Genomic DNA, 20,977 nt, shown 5'->3' on the forward strand with positions numbered 1-20,977 from the left:
GGATTATTTTCTGCCCAATAGAAATGAATGTTAAATAATGTAATATGTCATTTTGGAGTCACTTTTATTGTAAATAAGAATATAATATGTTCTTGAACACTTCTTTATTAATGTGGATGCTACCATGATTACTGATAATCATGAATGCATCGTGAATGAATAATGATGAGTTAGAAAGTTACAGATGCACAAAGATCATGCCCACAAAACTTGATATTTGGTATGATATTTATCATTATTCATACCAAGCACACATCAAATTCCACAAAATCGACATTTTGCAATGGCCATCTCATCGCAATCTTGAAACCCATTAAAATCCTGTGGTTTGAATTGAAGAGGGCAGTCCATAAGTGCAGACGGAAGATATCAGAGATCTTGATGGATTCTGTATGGAGTAAACGTCTAAGATCCTTCCCAATGTGTTCAACTCATAAAACATTTTATAAAAAGGCTCAGTGCCGTTGTTCTAGTAAGGTGAGGTATTGAAAACAGTAATTTAACATAATACTTAATACTTAATACTTAATACTTAATACTTAACATAACTTAATAATTTTGACCCCTACATTTTTGAGAGAAAAAAATATTACTTGTTGAACAAAATCCCTTTCTCTGAGCAATCGTATTAGTATAAAATACTATAATCTCCTCATTATTTACCCAGTATTTGAAATATATATATAAATTATATCTATATTTATTTTTTCTCAAAAATGTCAGACCCCACTGTATGTTTTAAAATACCCTAAAATACAAGGTGTGATTTTGTACTGTCACCTCAAATATAATATTTGATCTCAAATCTGAAATGCTGGAGTACAGAGCTAAATTAAAAGTTGTAGCTTCACTGTCCAAATACATACGCATGGGAGTGTATGTTCCATTGCTGTTTATTCTCATTCCATTTATTCCATGCATTGTATCATAATAAGGAAATGCATTAATTTGGTAGAAGGAAGACATTTTAAATGGTGAGAGAATCAGTTGAGTGAAGCATTGGTACATTATTTTAATAACACCCCTTAAACTAGAATTACATTCTCATCTGTCCAGATACACTGAGGCCAAATTGACTGAAAGGGTGTGGAGGATAGAGGGGAGAAAGTATGGGTCAATGGGTAGCGATGAACAGGATCAGAGTCCAGTAATCCCCATCCAGACCCTCCTAAAATGAGACTCTCTCAGCCCCTTGCTCACTCTCATCATCCTCTCCTCATCAGACTGACCTCTCACATGGGCTAGGTTTCAGACAAGCTTGAGCTTTTCTGGAAAGTGATGTGAGAATGTCTGGTAAACTGAGGGTCAGTAAAGATGGGGGGGGCTATTGTGTATCAAATGTTTCCCTTCAATAAAAACATCTGACAGATGAAAAGAGAGGTTTGAGCAACCAGTCAATAAACTGATCTTTGAATACATGTTTCAATGCTTGGCAAAGATTCAAATAGACAAATGTTTTAAACGTCTTCAGTGTGAAGGACATGGTAGTCATGCAAGCTTCTCTGACATGGTTACTCACGGCTCAGCCTGGTTGTTGCCGATGTGGAAGAGATGAGGGAGACACAGATTAAGTAAATCTCATGCTGTGCAATAATCCTGCTCTCCAATCTCAATGCATCTCAAAAGGCTCATCCCTTCAAGGTGCTAAACCGGGACATCACAGTTGTCTGAAATCTGTGTCTTCTCAATGTCAACTCATAATGTCACCATGCATTTATCACAAGGTTGTCTGTTGTCCACACAAAAACGTCAACGATTAAATCTGAATGCATCCTGACCCATCATTGCATTGCCAATAAAGGAGTCAAAATAGGCCCTTATTTCAGTGGGCTTTATATTCTGATAGATAAAAATAATGATTTTATTGATGATAATGATGAATATGCTGTCTTGCATTATACCGGATACTGATCATTAGACTGTATGAAGATGGTCCAAGCTCCATGGCTACTTTAGAGAACATGAATACACACAAGGATTCATAGTTCTATTGGCTGGAGTGTAGAGGGACTGAGCTCCATAACTACATTAGACATCATAGTGATGGATCTGACTCCGAATTGTGAGTACGTATATTTGAATGGGCCAGGTCTCATATTGAGTTTCCCACAGACAGGATGTGATGTTGTGAATGTGAATGTGGCTGCTGTTTCCTAAGGATAATTGACAGAAAAATGTGTGCTCTGTACATTACAAACTATTTGTCAAATATGTTAGGCTGTTTAATGGTAAACCTATTGGCAAAATGTGAAATTGTAAAATTGTTTTATTATATTTATTTGCTAATAAAAAAAAGTGTAAGTGAGTTTGTCTTATGTGAGAACCTAATCAGCTAAACAGTATACAATAGTAGGCTTCACAAAAATATTTCCTATAACTAGAATAATTTTTGGGATATTACTGGATTCCTGGCCTCCTTACTGAACTTTTCCCACCACAAACTGAAGAGAGGTCAAACCATATCCATCCCCTCAGACTATCTATACTAATAAGGCTACACATGAAACCATATCCTCATTCCTAGATAGCCCCCCTGCCTGATCCTCAGGTCTCTGTATCCCCTCACTCACAGAGGTCATGGACCTCTCATGTAACACACACACACACACACACACACACACACACACACACACACACACACACACACACACACACACACACACACACACACACACACACACACATATCCATCCAAATAGTGTGTAGCCTACAACTGTATACAGGCTACATTGCACAGAACACTTCACACAACCAGTATTTAACTATTTTCCACTAATCCGGCTAAAACTGTCTCTTTTCCAATTCAGTCAGAGGTAGAAGTGAATTGGGGCACTGAGTAGCCTCTTTGCACATGGTCTAATTAGATGGGTATTTGAGACGCACAAAGCAGTGCGTGGTCAGTCTTGTTTACCGGCAGTCATGGTTAGCCTACGTCAGTCTCTCAGTCTAGTGACCGAGGAGTGGAGGTGGAGACAAAGACCAATAAAGCAGGAGCTGTTGCGTGAGAATGTCTGAATAAAAGATTAGTCATGTGTTGCATTTATTTTTCCTAAAGGAAACCCTTATTATTTGCACTTTTAATGCAATTACTAACGGTGTGAGCTTGTAAACACAAGAATTGCTCATAACATCCACATCATTATTATAATACGACCACTGTTCATTAACACATTTATTATGTTGTACCAAGCTCCCTTAGGAACATAACGCCCCCGCTCCCTCAGGTTCGTCATACAGTAGCCAAACATGTGCAATTGGGTCCTGGAGTTTTTCAGGAAGTTCAGTGCATTCGGACCCCTTGAATTTTTCCACATTTTGTTACGTTACAGCCTTATTCTAAAATTGATTCAATAGTTTTTTCCCCTCATTAATCTACACACAATACCCCATAATGACAATCCAAAAACAGGTTTTCAGAGAAAAAAAAGATCTATGAAATATAAAAACAGAAATATCATGTTTACATAAGTATTCAGACCCTTCACTCAGTACCTTTGACAGCGATTACAGCCTCGAGTCTTCTTGGGTATGACGCTACAAGCTTGGCACACCTGTATTTTGGGATTTTCTTCCATTTCTCTCTGCAGTTCCTTTCAAGCTCTGTCAGGTTGGATGGAGAGTGTTGCTGCACAGCTATCTTCAGGTCTTTCCAGAGATGTTCGATCGGGTTCAAGTCCGAGCTCTAGCTGGGCCACTCAAGGACATTCAGAGACTTGTCTCGAAGCCACTCCTGCATTGTCTTCGCTGTGTGATTAGGGTCATTGTCCTGTTGGAAGGTGAGCTTTCGCCCCAGTCTGAGGTCCTGAGCGCTCTGGAGCAGGTTTTCATTAAGGATCTCTCTGTACTTTGCTTCGTTCATCTTTGCCTTGATCCCGACTAGTCTCCCAGTCCCTGCCGCTAAAAAACCTCACAACAATACGATGCTACCACCACCATGCTTCACCGTAGGGATGGTGCTAGGTTTCCTCCAGATGTGACGCTTGGCATTCAGGCCAAAGAGTTCAATCTTGGTTTCATCAGACCAGAGAATCTTGTTTCTCATGGTTTTAGCAAACTCCAAGCGGGCTGTCAAGAGTCTTTTACTGAGGAGTAGTTTCTGTCTGGCCACTCTACCATAAAGGCCTGATTGGTGGAGTGCTGCAGAGATGGTTGTCTTTCTGGAAGGTTCTCCCATTTCCACAGAGGAACTCTAATGCTCTGTCATAGTTCTTGGTCACCTCCCTGAACAAGGCCCTTCTCCCCCGATTGCTCAGTTTGGCCCACTCTAGGAAGAGTCTTGGTGGTTCCAAACTTCTTCCATTTAAGAATGATGTAGGCCACTGTGTTCTTGGGGACCTTCAATGCTGCAGACATTTTTTGGAACGCTTCCCCAGAACTGTGTGTCGACACAATCCTGTCTCGGCGCTCTACAGACAATTCCTTCGACCTCATGGCTTGGTTTTTGCTCTGATATGCACTGTCAATTGTGCCACCTTATATAGACAAGTGTGTGCCTTTCCAAATCATGTCCAATCAATTGACTTTACCACAAGTGGACTCCAATCAAGTTGTAGAAACATCTCAAGGATGATCAATGGAAACAGGATGCAGCTGAAACAGGATGCAGCTGAGTTCAATTTCGAGTCTCATAGCAAAGGGTCTGAATACTTATGTAAATAAAGTATTTCCTTTTTTATAAATGTGCAACAATTTCTAAAAACCTGTTTTCACTTTGTCATTATGGGGTATTGTGTGTAGATTGCCGAGGATTTTAAAAAATTGAATCAATTTTAGAATTAGACTGTAAAGTAACAAAATGTGGAAAAAGTCAAGGGGTCTGAATACTTTCCAAAGGCACTGTATAGGCCTAGACTACAATGGGAAGTGGGGCAGGAGTATCTGTCACCACTATTTAATATACTCTTAGTTAAATTCAGGTTTGGTATTTTCTGTGGTCTTTACTCAACAGGTGTCTTTCAAAACATTCTCTAACCACACTCAAAAGAGAACAAGAGGAAGACTACAATGACTAATTGTATACCAAACAAATGTGAAAATGTCAAGGTCTACAACAGGTCACGTTTTGTGTGTGCGGTATAGATAGATCTCTTATTTTGGAAGCCGCAGAACCGTCCAGATGGGGGAAACTGTCCATTACGCTGTGGTGCTGAAATTTTTATAGGGATGAGTAGTTGGGATTGTGTTGTTAAAAAAAATGTAGTTTATGTACAGTATATGATATGACATCGATATGAAAACCCTTAGACCTGGGATGTTTTGCTGTTGGTGTAGGCTGTATGATAGGCTTACATTTCCCTCGTGTCAATTAGCAAGCAAGCAATCACAACTACACCAACAGTGCCTCATTATTAAAGGCTACTGATTCCCTTCATGAAAGTGAATATTTTGTAATCATCAGTGTGTGACATTAATGTGAGATTAGTTGTATAACCATTACCATGTTACATTTAGGCATATAGTTGTGATACTCCTCCCCCCACCCCATCCCTACCCCCTCCTTCCACTCAGTGTTCATAAATACTGAGGCGCCTTGTGCTTTGAGTGAGAGACTCATAGGTATATCATAGCAGCTACAGCAGTAGTGGACTGCCTTACTTATTCTCACTCAAACATATCAATCAAAGGACTTTGACATGTACTCAAACAAGGTTGACGGGCCGCGCAGAGGAAGGTCTTTCGACTCTATGAGTTCTTCATTGCACACTTGTTATGAGGAAAAGCAACTGAATAATGAGGTAAGTTAAATTTATATTGTAAGTAAATAATAACTGGCTAAACTAAACAAAATTATTTTTCATGGAACAATGCAAATGAACAGTCATTTTACGTTGAATTGTATTTGATTTAAAAAGCTTTTGGCAAAGGCTTGAATAATCAAACATGATGCAATCTGTAATCTTACCCTCCACTTCATTAGTTAATTTATTTTCTGTTCATATCAGAGTTTTCCCCTCCCCTCTGGTTAGGTTTAGCTAGCTCTCTTATGTGTGCCATAAACCACCTCAATCTGGAGACAAATGAGATGCGTAGCCTACGTCATACAATAAGGAGGTCATTGTAATATAAATTAGAATAAAGTGAAATAAAGGAGCTCGCAGTCATAACTTTTCAGAACGCTTACGCCGCAGATCTTCGTAGACATCAGACTAGATAAAATAAGTTATTTGTGAGTGTTCACAACGAGCCACTGCATCTTGATTTAGGCATATTATTGAGATATAAACTAAAACCACGCAAGTAATTGATAAGAATGTGCACGTTTGTGTGCAACATGTTGATTTTAATTGTATTTCCTGTCAGTAAATGTACATTTAATTTAGATTAATTAGCCTATTCCAAAACTATTTATAATATTCTGATGATTGACATAGACTGGCCCCAAAAGACATTTGGCATCAACTGAAATGAAACCGACAAAAGCAACAATTTGAACACCTAAAGATGATAAGAGAATACGTCCAGGATATATTCCCTTGATGGATTTATTGCTGCGCTGCAAGTAGCCATCTATAATCCCGGGTTGGATTTGGATTGGAGAGCGCTATCATTCGTCACCAAATGCGATTACTGCTGCAGATCTCTTTACAATGAGACAGACACAACTCAGCATTGCCAAAATACATTTTGTCGGGGAAAAAATCGACAATTTAACGCTTCCAATCTATAGTCTAATTAAGTGTGTGGTAAATATTTAGACCTAACAGTATCCGTCTAAATTATGATCTTATTATTTTGTCCCTATACTTTATTTGCAGTCATAGTTTTAAAGTTCCTTCTGCGTGCAGCCAAGTGTAGTCGCTGTCCAGTGCTGAAATCTCGAAGTAGCCTGATTCAACACAGTCTCACATTCAATTCGCGCATATATGTACAAAATGTATTTCAGCAGATTTCGTGCGTTTTTGTGCATTTTTGGGGTGTTTTGGGGTGGTTCAATTCGTTTGAAAATACACGAATTTCTGTGCTACTTAATTCGTGCGAAAAGACACAAATTTAACCAGTAGGTGACACACAAGCCGTTGCAACAACCATGTAGACGCGATAATTTGTATTTCATTTTTGTTCTTCTTAATGGCTAATTCAACGTCATGAATATACAGAAATGTTGTCTTTGTTTAACCATGTTTTAAAATGTGTCGTTGTATGCCTATATGTACTGTTTTAGACTTGCTGAACAGAATTTTTGAGAAAAGACGCACATTTACCTGCGACTTAATTCGTGGGAAATATTGTTTTATTAATGCCAATGCTGTTTTCTGTGCTTGATTTCGCTTAATACTTTGGATACTGGTGCACTTGTAATCAGAACGCCTTTTTGTCATGTAGGCAACCATACACGATTTTCTTCATAACCCATTTCATATTTCGTGGAGCCTAAATTACACAATTTTCTTCATAATGCATGTATTACATGTTAATGTAAAATAATGAATTATGTTGGCTTACACTTATGGCCTTTCCAAGGCCTTTCCATACCTTAAGGGAACATTTTAGCACTCGCCATATGGTTAGTGAGAAACGCCACATTGCAAATGTAAGGTCCCTTACTAGACGTCCTGCAACGTTTCTAAAATTCGCGGACGGCGTCGGGCCGTGCGCGGGGGAGAGATCTTTCAGGAAGTCATCAAACTAAATCTCTCGGACGTTCGGTTTCCGTTTTATAAAAATAACACATTTTGGTCATTTTTCCGCAGTCTAGGAAATTCCCACCAGAGGGAAAATAAATAATATTGCAAATGCACAAGCACATTGCAAATGCATGTGGCCTTTTCTCCTAAACGGAAAATATTTCGAAGACGTAATGGACAGTTGGCCCCAAACAAGATGGCGTCGAGGCCTCAACGCTTTTTGAGTTATGGCCATTTTTCTGGGATTAAAGGTCAAAAACGTAAAGTAGGGTGCTAATTTGACCGCTTCACGTCAAAGTACATAAGCATACGGTGTCAGGAAAAAAAAAACCAGCCATTTATCTATCGTAATTTAAGAGAAATCGTACATTGACAAATTGGTCATGTTCACAAAAAGGAGTTAAAAAAAAAAAAATTACAGATCCAGTTGCAGTGTGTTCAGACGAACATTTTTTAAGTGGGTCTCGAAGCTCTGCCACTGCATCGCAGTGCTAGCTGCGCCACCAGAGTCTCTGGGTTCGCGCCCAGGCTCTGCCGCAGCCGGCCGCGACCGGGAGGTCCGTTGGCCTAGCGTCGTCCGGGTTAGGGAGGGTTTGGCCGGTAGGGATATCCTTGTCTCATCGCGCTCCAGCGACTCCTGTGGCGGGCCGGGGGCAGTGCGCGCTAGCCAAGGGGGCCATGTGCACGGTGTTTCCTCCGACACATTGGTGCGGCTGGCTTCCGGGTTGGAGGCGCGCTGTGTTAAGAAGCAGTGCGGCTTGGTTGGGTTGTGCTTCGGAGGACGCGTGGCTTTCGACCTTCGTCTCTCCTGAGCCCATACAGGAGTTGTAGCGATGAGACAAGATAGTAATTACTAGCGATTGGATACCACGAAGAAAAGGGGATAAAAGGATGGAGTGAAAAAGTACGGTGCTTAAAGACACACAAAGCCTGCAATGGCATTGCCATTATCTCCAGGACGTGCCGAGTTCAACGAGATGCCCCGCTTGACCGTAGCTAGCTCGGTCTGAGTGCAGCGACAGGGACAAGAAGAAGGACCCAAATGACCCTTTGACCTCAATTTCATAGTTTTTTGCTTTTGGGAGACAGAGAGAGAACCGTTAAGGTTAGAAGCACAATTTGACCTCAGGAACGTTCCTAAGGTCCTCCCGATCTGTGCAAGCCTAACATTGACCGTGTGGCATTAACCCTTAATAGTTAAAAGAAGGTGTTTACATCAAACAGTTTACAATGACATGTCTCCCCATAGGAATACATTGCCTGCTCCCCTAAATTCAACCTGAAGCCTATGTGGGTTAATAATGCCTTATGAACCTGTCTTCGATGACAATCCATCAGGCCACTATGAGGTCTACCTGTGTCGATTCTAAGCTTCCTGGAGCAACCGGAAGTGCTTAAATCACCCTAAAAGTGTTTGCCATACCCAACCTGCAGTTTGAGAGAAATAGTGCATTCAACCCTATGTAAATCAGTGAGTTCTTAACGTATAGACTTAAAATTCAGGATTCTGTAAAAGCCCACTCCAATGAGGATATGTGTTTACTTTCAGCTTCCTGTGCCAACCGGAAGTGCCATAATTGGTGTCAAAAGGGCTGTTTCGAAGGGTTAAAAAAGTCAAATCTTTCCAAAACTTAATATATGTGAATAGGCAACCCTCATGAACTGTAAATCAGTCATTCATCCCATCAGATTTCAAGGAAAAATTTACACACCCACACAGAAAGGATGGAGTGACACACTGAGGGGCTTAGAGGCAGACAGTGCCTGCAATAGTTACTTTTGTTTGAACTTTTAAAGAACCGTCAGACCTAGAGTTCTGAAACTTTACAAACCTGTTCTAGAGCTCAGGTCGATTAAGCACGGTGAGTTATGTGGCTCTAGAAGGTTCTCGGACCGATAAAAAGCCTCGGTGCATTTGCATTGACTTCAATTCATTTTGAGCATTACAAAATGGTGACATTTAGAAAAGTCCCAGAGTTGCAAGACTAGGTGCATTGAAACCGGCCCGGCTCATAGAGACGGACCCCGACATTTCTGTCCGATAGCTCATTCAAGGACCCCGTAGCAAGGCATGGAAAAAAGTGGAATTTCAGCACCAATTAAGGTTTTGCTCGGGCACCGAATGACCTATCGAGCCGAAACTTGGGATTCGAGGTCGCCTCACATAGGGCTAAACATAATGTGAAAACTGGACCCGCAGCTAGAACATAACTACGTATTATTTGTTTTATTATGGTTTAAATGGAAGGCGCTGTGAATTTTGGGCCTGCTCTGAAATATGTGATAGTTGGCTTCTAAACGAGTTGGAAAAAGTGAGTTTGGAGTCAGATGGTATCAGTTTGGTAACTGAAAATATCTAATTAGCTGATGGACACTGACTTGCTAGTTGACTTTTGTGCATTTGCAATATGTTTCAACAGTGAAAAACCACCAAAATAGCATTCTGAAATCACCACTAAAAATGACATCACCATAGCCGTGCCGAGTTCAACGAGATGCCCCGCTTGACCGTAGCTTGCTCGGTCTGAGCGCAGCGACAGTGACAAGAAGATGACCCTTGACCTACATTTCAAGTCTTTTGCTTTTGGGAGACAGAGAGAGAACTGTTAAGGTTTAGAAGCACAATTTGACCTCAGGAACGTTCCTAAGGTCTCTGTGCAAGCCTAACATTGACCGTGTGGCATTAACCCTTAACAGTTAAAAGAAGGTGTTTACATCAAACAGTTTACAATGACATCTCACCCCATAGGAACACATTGCCTGCACCCCTAAATTCAACCTGAAGCCTATGTGGGTTATGAATGTCTTATGAACCTGTCTTCAATGACAATCCATCAAGCCACTATGAGGTCTACCTGTGTTGATTCTAAGCTTCCTGGAGCAACCGGAAGTGATAAAATCACCCTAAAAGTGTTTTGCCATACCCAAACAGCAGTTTGTGATATATAGTGCATTCAACCCTATGTAAATCAGTCAGTTCTTAACGTATAGACTTAAAACTCAGGATTCTGTAAAAGCATACCCCGATCAGGATATGTATTTACTTATAGCTTCCTGTGCCAACCGGAAGTGCCTTAAAATGGGGTCATAGGTGCTGTTTCGAAGGTTTAAAAAAGTCAGATCTTTCCAAAACTTTAAATGTGTGAATCGGTCAACCCTCATGAACTGTAAATCAGTAATTTCGCTAAACAGATGTCAAAGAAAAGCTCTCACACACACACACACACACACACACACACACACACACACACACACACACACACACACACACACACACACACACACACACACACACACACACACACACACACACACACACACACACACAGCAAGGATGGAGTGAAAAAGTATGGTGCTTAAAGACACACAGAGCCTTAAATGCTTTTAGGGGGGATCCAGACTTCCATACCCGCTCTGGGAGCGCTATACTACCGCCCCAAATCAATGGGTGCTGGCCTGAGTGATTTATGGAGGTTTTCAAAAAATATTCTAAGTCCAAACTTTTCATGCACCTGGTATTTTTTTGGGGTTACCAGGCGTCATTTTTCAAAACGGTTGAAATTGCTTTTAGGGGGCATCCAGAGTGTCACATGACCGGATGAGGTAACTATTCTTGTTCTTCTTGTAACTTTCCGGTAGGCTAGAAGCTTTCCGGTGTTTTGCTGCTCGACACAGGTCGACGCAGGTATTGCACTTGATTTATCGTTATCGTAACCGTAGGTGCAGCCAAGTGGAAATACGAAAGCTTTCTAGCTATTTCGCACTGATGGTAATTTGAACACAAGAACGTTTCTAGTGAAAAGGTGCTTACACTCAGAGCCATGTATTTACACTCAGCCACCCTAGCCTTATTACGGGTTAACGTTTTGGTAATTTTGGTTGGCCAACAAAATGTGAGACTACAATGACTGCATACGTTTCCCCAAATGTTATACGAAAAAAAAATGTTTTGTTATTGATGGACAATGGCAAGGCTGCCATTGTATTTTCAGTTACATTCTGTTCAATAAAAATGGTTTACACGTTTATTTTTTAAGAAATACATGGAACTACAACCGAATAAAACACCATTAACCATCATGCATTGCTTACATTCATTCTATCCTGAAAAGTCTGTTCAGAAAAAATCGAAAACAGTACATATAGGCATAAAACCACAATGTTTTAATAGGGATTAAATAAAGACAATATATATATAACCTCTTATGGTTAAATGGTTAAAAAAAGACAAAATATCTATATATTCATAACGTAAAATAAATAAATAAAGGCGATCGCGTCTATGGTTGTTGCAACGGCTTGTGTGTCGCCTACTGGTTAAATTCGTGTCTTTTCGCACGAATTAAGTAGCACAGAAATTCGTGTATTTTCGCACGAATTAAGTAGCACAGAAATTCGTGTATTTTCAAACGAATTGAACCACCCCAAAAATGCACAAAAACGCACGAAATCTGCTGAAATACATTTTGTACATATATGCGCGAATTGAATGTGAGGCTGGGCTGCCTGATTAGGTGAAGTATTCAGTTTGCGTTCAGCTGCAGTAAATACTGTGATTGTTTACTCTTAACCCTCCTGTTGTGTTCGTTTCATGTTAATTAATTCTGTGTTCCTGGTCCAAAATGACCGCCCCATTATAGCTGATTATAAATCCATAATAATACATATATTATCACCTAATGTTGTGTTAGATATTTTTTTTATCAACTTAAGTTCTTGTGAACATTACAAGTTTTGATCTTCTATGTCACGATCGTCGTAAGAACAATCGGACCAAAGCGCAGCGTGATATGGGTTCCACATGTTTATTTAATGAAACGCACAAAAACAATAAAGAGCAAACAACACGTGAAGCTATGGAGAGCTCACAGGCAACTACACATAAACAAGATCCCACAAAAAAACAGTGGGGAAATGGCTGCCTAAATATGATCCCCAATAAGAGACAACGCTAAACAGCTGCCTCTGATTGGGAACCATACCAGGCCAACATAGAAATAAAACAACCTAGATTACCCACCCTAGTCACACTCCGACCTAACCAAAATAGAGAATAAAAAGGCTCTCTATGGTCAGGGCGTGACATTCTATTTACTATTTATGGCCTGTAGGCCTCATTGACCTGAACTCATAAAACTTGTTTTTGAGTAACAAAAACATAATGTATGGATTATTTTGACTATAACAAATACTCAGATTAAACATATTGTGCTATTTATCACAGACTACTTTGTGTCAAAGTTTAACAAAGGCATTTGTTTTGAAACCATTTCACATTTTTAAATAGTGGCAGGATTTTATGTAATCAACCCGGGATATGGCGTATCTCGTTGGCCCTGGGGTCATCCTGATAACATTTTCAGCCGACCTCTCCTCTCTGTTGGGGATGAAGACCACGACAAATTCCCATTATTTGACCGGAATGTAATAACAACCTCAGCAGGGCCCTCTTCCTCATCACTGGATTGTTCCACATCGGGTGTCTCTTGGTCTGGATCATATTCTGTGTTGTCTTCAACTTCTGACACTTTCTCCTCTAATGTATCTTCACTGTCAATTTCCTGGCCTCTCTCCTCCTTACCAGTGTCATGATCAAAGATATGATCAAGAGCCTCACATACAGTATATCGTTTGGCCATTGTGCTGCCAGAGAATGAATTGTGAGCAAGGCCTCAAAAAAGCTTGATATACCAGAGCTGCGAGAAAAGTTCTATATATTATTGAAACAATGTTGCGATTGTGTGTGTGTGCTCAAACACACATGCATGTGGTGGTCTGGGAGAGGAAGTGTGTCCATCTGATGAATGGGCATGTGCCTGAACTAAATTTTATACACTAATTGTAGTCTCACCCATTAATTTCTAATGGGAACGCCACAGGTGTACAAAAGTTAAATAAAACACCCAAAATGTCAGGAAAATTATCAAAATGTATTTTGTGTGTTCAGATGCGCTGTGTGGACGAAGTCAAGGAACCTTATGACAATCAGATTAAATGAACTACATTTTTCAGAGAGAAAACTTGAAAATTGATCCAATTCGACCGGAACACAGCAGGAGGGTTAATTTACACTTTGGTGAGCTTTGGTTGTGGAAATACATTGTTTGATTTAGTTGCCCTTTCTTTGTGAGGCTAGCAAACTCTTGTTCAAATACGGCTCTTAGCACAGGATATTGAACAAATCCGTAGGCCTGTCAGTCCATTTAAAACGCAGCTTGCCCTTTCAAACAAATTGTCGTTGGAGGTGATGTGCTTTTCCAAAACAATTAACTTCCTGTTCAGCCTTGATAAATAGTGTATCATAGCCCAAAACACTGCCAAATCCTTACTTTCCACAAATAGGCCTAGCCAGCTCCGAGGTTTGTTTTTCATTAATATTTTCCCTCGCTTTCCCAACAGATGAAAAAGTGTACCTTCAGCAAGATCGACGAGAACAAGGACAACAAGAGTTCATCTTGGGAGAATGGTTGCTCTTTAGAAAAGGGTCGCACGGCCATCGCCTTTTCCCTCAAGAATGAAGTTGGCGGGCTCGTTAAGGCGCTAAAACTTTTTCAAGTAAGGTTGAATATTTTCATGTAGGCTATCACATACCAAACGGGTGATGGTAGACACCAGTGTTGGGATGTAGGGAACTACATGTAGTTCAACTAGTAATTTAACTACATTTTTCAGTAGTTTGGTGGTAGTTGAACTCAATTCAAATCTTGTAGTGTTTTCATTACTTAATAACTTTTTGGGGGGCATGTAGCGGTGAAGCTAAGTACTGGGATTACAGACTACTTTTTTGTTGCAAAAATAAAATATGTGTGAAGTAGGCAATCATTTCCTTTCTTTTTCAGCATTGGACTTGCCTAATTCTCACTTGAAACATAGTTTTTGTGTTTAATAGGATAAATTACACATTCTGTTAACATCTGACTCCAAAGTGATATGTTCTTGCAACTTGTAGTCTATGACATTTCAGATTTAGATATGATAATTTATCAAGAAGTAGTTTGGATGTAGTTAACACATTTTTCTAAGTAACTTTAGTTAATTGAACTATATTTTCTTAAGGGTAGCTTTAGTGTAGCTTAACTTCCTCCAGTGTGAAGTAATTGGTAGCTTTGTAAACAATTTTTTCATAGTAACTTCCCCAACACTGGTAGAAACATTATCATGCACATCAAGATACATGACATAACTTTAAATGTCTTGTTATTATAATCATCACCAGGAGAACCACGTCAACCTTGTTCACATCGAGTCCCGAAAATCGAGGCGGCGCGGCTCAGAGTTTGAGATCTTTGTTGACTGTGACAGCGGCCACGAGCAACTCAAGGAGCTCACTGAGCTGCTACGAAAGCATGCCGCCAACGTAGTTGATATGGACCATGACCAACCTGACAATTCCAGCCTGCCTGAAGAAGGTAGGCCTAGCTGCTACTTTTGAAATTATTTCAGAGTCCCTAAAGTCTAGCCACGTAGGCTTATTACCTATTACCAGACTAATTACCTCTGCGTGTAGCGAAAGAGAGACTTCCGGATTGTTGTACGAGGTTACTAAAGGGTCAGTGCTATCCGGAATCCTTGGGACATCCCTACGCCACACCCTAACCTTAACCCCTACCCTTACCCGAACCATAACCATATCCCTTACCTATCCATAACCCTAACCCTTACCTTAACCATTTTAAATGTAAACTTCAGTGAGGTAGGGATGTCCCAAGGATCCCGAATAGCCCTAGACATGACTAAAATCTAGTGTAGAGGCCATCCCAGATCATCCCATGTTTTTTTTTGTTTCAGACACTGAAGATATTCCCTGGTTCCCAAAGAAAATCTCAGACCTGGACATGTGTGCTAACCGTGTCTTGATGTATGGCTTAGACCTGGATGCTGATCACCCAGTAGGCATACCTTCTAATATGCTCTGGTCAATGACTTTACATTCTAGTTGCAAGCCGGCCTGACCATAGATATCCTATAATTCTTTTAAAATAAAAATGTTTAATGAGTGTGGCAGTCACACTCCTTTTGTAATTTTTGAGCTTTTATTGAAGAGAGAATAGTGTTGGAAAGACAGGGGGAGTCAAAGGGCAGTGGGCCTGATTTGAATCCATGCTGACTCTGGTATACATGTGTGCCAGGGTAAGCGGCTTAGACCGCTAGACCACCATAGGCCACAAGATATCCAATAATTCATAATATAGGATCTCTATGTCTCAGACTCTCACTGACCTACTGAAACAGGAGGCAAACCTGTGACAATGGTACAACTATCAAAGCCAGTTAGAACTACACTGACTGTATTAGAGTGGCAGATGGAGGATTAGACTAATACTTCTGTTGTGATAAGCGGCACACTTACGGAATAGCCACTCAGTAAGTCAGTGCATGAGTTGCTGTCACACCTCAATGACTTATCTTTTCTGTCTGCAGGGCTTCAAGGACAATGTCTACCGCAAAAGAAGGAAACACTTTGCTGATCTTGCCATGAGCTACAAACAGTAGGTCATATTATCATGCTATGTGAGATCTGATTTGGAAAGCTATGACGCTATGTGTATTTAATACTTTAATGTCCTAATGCACACAGGTATAGTTAGACATTTCTACTGTATTTAAAAAAAGTAACCTTTATTCAACTAGGCAAGTCAGTTTTAAGAACAAATTCTTATTTACAATGATGGCCTACAGTGTCATTGTAGTGCTACTCTCTTTCATTATCTTTCTGTTTCTCTCTTTCTCCCTCTCTTTTAGTGGGAATCCAATTCCGCATATCGAGTTCACAGAGGAGGAGGTGAAGACCTGGGGTGTGGTCTATCGGGAGCTCAATAAGCTGTATCCAACCCATGCTTGCCGGGAGTACCTGAAGAACCTGCCACTGCTGTCCAAGCACTGTGACTGCAGGGAGGACAACATCCCCCAGCTGGAAGATGTGTCACACTTCCTCAGAGGTGAGACAGGCAGAGTCTGCCGCTGTACATGACACCACACAGTCTCATTCAGTCTGATGCTCAGGTTTATCAGCATAATGAAGGCTATTGTAAAATGAAAAGTGTGGATTTAGGGCTATCAAATTAGATGTTGCTGAATGTGTCGTGGCCTTTTACATGAGTAAAAACGTATGTGTGTGTTTCATCAGAGCACACAGGCTTTATCATTCGGCCCGTGGCAGGTTACCTCTCCCCACGAGACTTTCTGGCAGGTTTGGCTTTCCGGGTTTTCCACTGCACTCAGTATGTTCGCCACAGCTCTGACCCTCTCTACACACCTGAGCCGTAAGTACCCCTTGACACATGTTACATTAATAAGGAGAAGTTAGTCTAGGCAAATGTTAATTTACTTTCATTGTTGAACAAAAATCCATCTGATGTTGAGTATATCAGTGTGATGTTCATAGTCACATACTGTAAACATAGCAGTACGTCACCATACTGAAAATCATCATAAAGGAACATAGAGTATCATTCCATATAAAGAGCCTGTATTTGATTGAACAAACCTGGCCTGTCACACCCCTAAGAAAACTTAACTCTTCCGGCTGATTGCAACTCAAAAGGGCATTTTCCACAGCTACAGTCCAGCATGAGATAGGTACTCAAAGGTGCTTCTGCATACATAATCATTCAAATCAAATCAAATCACATTTTATTGGTCACAGACACATGGTTAGCAGATGTTATTGTGAGTGTAGCGAAATGCTTGTGTTTCTAGTTCCGGCAGTGCAGCAATATCTAACAAGTAATATCTAACAATTCCACAACAAATACCTAATGGAATACGGAATGGAATGGAATAAGAATATATAAATATATGGATGAGCAATGACAGAGCAGCATAGGCTAAGACGCAATAGATAGTATAGAATACGGTATATACAGTTGATATACAGTAGAATACGGTATATACAGAGTCATCAAAACTCGTTTTTCAACCACTCCACAAATTTCTTGTTAACAAACTATAGTTTTGGCAAGTCGGATAGGACATCTACTTCATGCATGACACAAGTCCTTTTTCCAACAATTGTTTACAGACAGATTATTTCACTTATAATTCACTGTATCACAATTCCAGTGGGTCAAAAGTTTACATACACTAAGTTGACTGTGCCTTTAAACAGCTTGGACAATTCCAGCAAATGATGTCATGGCTTTAGAAGCTTTTGATAGGCTAATTGACATAATTTGAGTCAATTGGAGGTGTACCTGTGGATGTATTTCAAAGCCTACCTTCAAGCTCAGTGCCTCTTTGCTTGAAATCATTGGAAAATCGAAAGAAATCAGCCAAGACCTCAGAGAAAAAAGTGTAGACCTCCACAAGTCTGGTTCATCCTTTGGAGCAATTTCCAAACGCCTGAAGGTACCACGTTCATCTGTACAAACAATAGTACGCAAGTATAAATACCATGGTACCATGCAGCTGTCATACCGCTCAGGAAGGAGACACGTTCTGTCTCCTAGAGATGAACATACTTTGGTGCGAAAAGTGCAAATCAATCCCAGAACAACAGCAAAGGACCTTGTGAAGATGCTGGAGGAAACAGGTACAAAAGTATCTATATCCACAGTAAAACGAGTCCTATATCGACCTAACCTGAAAGGCCGCTCAGCAAGAAAGAAGCCACTGCTCCAAAACCGCCATAAAAAAGCCAGACTACGGTTTGCAACTGCACATGGGGACAAAGATCGTACTTTTTGGAGCAATGTCCTCTGGTCTGATGAAACAAAAATAGAACTGTTTGGCCATAATGACCATCGTTATGTTTGGAGGAAAAATGGGAAAGCTTGCAAGCCGAAGAACACCATCCCAAACGTGACGCACGGGGATGGCAGCATCATGTTGTGGGGGTGCTTTGCTGCAGGAGGGACTGGTGCACTTCACAAAATAGATGGCATCATGAGGAGGAAAATGATGTGGATATATTGAAGCAATGACCCCAAGCATACTTCCAAAGTTGTGGCAAAATGGCTTAAGGACAACAAAGTCAAGGTATTGGAGTGGCCATCACAAAGCCCTGACCTCAATCATATAGAAAATGTGTGGGCCGAACTGAAAAAGTGTATGCGAGCAAGGAGGCCTACAAACCTGACTCAGTTACACCAGCTCTGTCAAGAGGAATGGGCCAAAATTCACCCAACTTATTGTGGGAAGCTTGTGGAAGGCTACCCAAAACGTTTGATCCAAGTTAAACAATTTTAAAGGCAATGCTTTCCAAATACTAATTGAGTGTATGTAAACTTCTGACCCACTGGGAATGTGATGAAAGAAATCGAAGCTGAAATAAATCATTCTCTCTACTATTATTCTCACATCTCACATTCTTAAAATAAAGTGGTGATCCTACATGACCTAAGACAGGGAATTTTACTCGGATTAAATGTCAGGAATTGTGAAACTGAGTTGAAATGTATTTGGCTAAGGTGTATGTAAATTTCCGACTTCATCTGTACATATGAGATGAGTAATGCAAGATATGTAAACATTATTCAAGTGGTATTATTAAAGTGATTAGTGTTCCATTTATTAAAGTGGCCAATGATTTCAAGTCTATGTAGGCAGTGATGGCTGTTTAACAGTCTGATGGCCTTGAGATAGAAGCTGTTTTTCAGTCTCTCGGTCCCAGCTTTGATGCACCTGTACTGATCTCACCTTCTGGATTGTAGCGGGGTGAACAGGCAGTGGCTCGGGTGGTTGTTGTCCTTGATGATCTTTTTAGCCTTCCTGTGACATCGGGTGCCGTAGGTGTCCTGGAGGGCAGGTAGTTTGCCCTTGGTGATGCGTTGTGCAGACCGCACCAGCATCTGGAGAGCCCTGCGGTTGCGGGCGGTGCAGTTGTTGTACCAGGCAGTGATACAGCCTGACAGTATGCTCTCAATTGTGCATCTGTAAAAGTTTTTGAGGGTGTTAGGTGACAAGCCACATTTTTTCAACCTCCTGAGGTTGAAAAGGCGCTGTTGCGCTTTCTTCACCACACTGTCTGTGTGGGTAGACCATTTCAGTTTGTCAGTGATGTGTACGCCGAGGAACTGAAAACTTTCCACCTTCTCCACTACTGTCCCATCGATGTGGATAGGGGGGATGATTGTTTCAAAAATCAAATGGAAGAACACTTGGTTACACTGTCACAAAGTTGCACATGTCTGCCCATTGGCTTAACAATCCACATACTGTATGTATGTGTGTGTTTCTGTGTGCATTACAGAGACACATGTCATGAGCTGTTGGGTCATGTCCCTCTGCTGGCGGAGCCTAGTTTTGCCCAGTTCTCCCAGGAGATAGGTCTGGCTTCTCTGGGGGCCTCAGATGAGTCTGTCCAAACGCTGGCCACCGTAAGTGCTGTTTACATTATAACAATATCCAAACACTGTGCTTGAATTTAACTGTTTTTCTTGTCTAACTGATATATTCAAACGTTGGCTTTTTGTGTTTTTGTTTTGCAGTGTTACTTTTTCACAGTAGAGTTTGGCCTGTGTAAACAGGAGGGAAAGATGAGAGCCTACGGCGCAGGACTTCTCTCCTCTATCAGTGAGCTGAAGGTAAAAGTATTTCATATTAATATTAATATTCAAACACCATTTAAAGCGTAAAAACACCATCTGATGCAAAGGAAGAATCCTAAGATACTTTTTTCCCCTCATACAGCATGCACTCTCTGACAATGCAAAGATCCTGCCCTTTGACCCCAAGGTCACCTGCAAGCAGGAGTGCATTATCACTACATTCCAAGATGTCTACTTTGTGTCAGAGAGCTTTGAAGAGGCCAAAGTCAAGATGAGGTAGGTCAATTGTGACATTACATTCTTGGCTGTTTTGTGGGCAGATAAACTGTTAGTGTGCTAATAAACTATTCTTTCACCTTTCCAAACCTGGGCTGTGTTATGTTTTCGTCATCATCTGTTCTTATGCACACAGGGAGTTTGCCAAGACCATCAAGCGTCCGTTTACAGTGAGGTACAACCCGTACACCCACAGTGTGGACGTGCTGAAGGACACATCCAGTATCAACAGCATGGTGGAGGATCTGAGACATGAACTGGACATCGTGGCCGACGCCCTACAGCGCCTTAACAAACACTACGCTGTCTGACCTGCCTGCCTGGCCCTCATACTTGACAAGGGTTGCAAAATTCTGGTAACTTTCCCAACATTTACAGGTAGTCCAGAAATCCCGGTTGGAGGATTCACAGAATCACGAGGAAACAAGCAAGAAATATGATATCCTCCAACCAGGAGTTTTGGAAAACATGGGCATTTTCAGAAATGTTGCAACCATATACCTGACACAGCCCTGTACTGCTGTCTGTAGTTGTCTACCACCTGATCCTTACCAAGCAGCTCACTGCTTTAATCCTACTCACTGACAT

At 40.8% G+C, this 20,977-nt stretch overlaps 1 protein-coding gene across 1 annotated transcript; it reads left to right on the plus strand.

The window, feature by feature from the left end:
* Positions 1-5,633: 5,633 nt before the first annotated feature.
* LOC120056450 (tryptophan 5-hydroxylase 1-like) lies at positions 5,634-20,700 on the plus strand. Its single transcript, XM_039004620.1, has 11 exons — positions 5,634-5,735; positions 14,025-14,180; positions 14,842-15,034; positions 15,414-15,514; positions 16,047-16,114; positions 16,368-16,564; positions 16,753-16,888; positions 19,816-19,942; positions 20,054-20,149; positions 20,256-20,389; positions 20,526-20,700. The coding sequence occupies exons 1-11, from the start codon at positions 5,634-5,636 to the stop codon at positions 20,698-20,700; spliced, it is 1,485 nt and encodes a 494-aa protein (XP_038860548.1).
* Positions 20,701-20,977: the final 277 nt, after the last annotated feature.

This window comes from Salvelinus namaycush, chromosome 1 (assembly GCF_016432855.1).
Source record: "Salvelinus namaycush isolate Seneca chromosome 1, SaNama_1.0, whole genome shotgun sequence".
Classification (NCBI taxonomy): domain Eukaryota; kingdom Metazoa; phylum Chordata; class Actinopteri; order Salmoniformes; family Salmonidae; genus Salvelinus; species Salvelinus namaycush.

Excerpts from the sequence above, each read along its gene's own strand:
- LOC120056450 (XM_039004620.1), top strand. The coding sequence starts at position 5,634 with ATGTACTCAAACAAGGTTGACGGGCCGCGCAGAGGAAGGTCTTTCGAC. Across the intron at positions 16,565-16,752 it reads TGTGTCACACTTCCTCAGAG|AGCACACAGGCTTTATCATT; the intron begins GTGAGACAGGCA and ends GTGTTTCATCAG. Across the intron at positions 20,390-20,525 it reads GAGGCCAAAGTCAAGATGAG|GGAGTTTGCCAAGACCATCA; the intron begins GTAGGTCAATTG and ends TTATGCACACAG.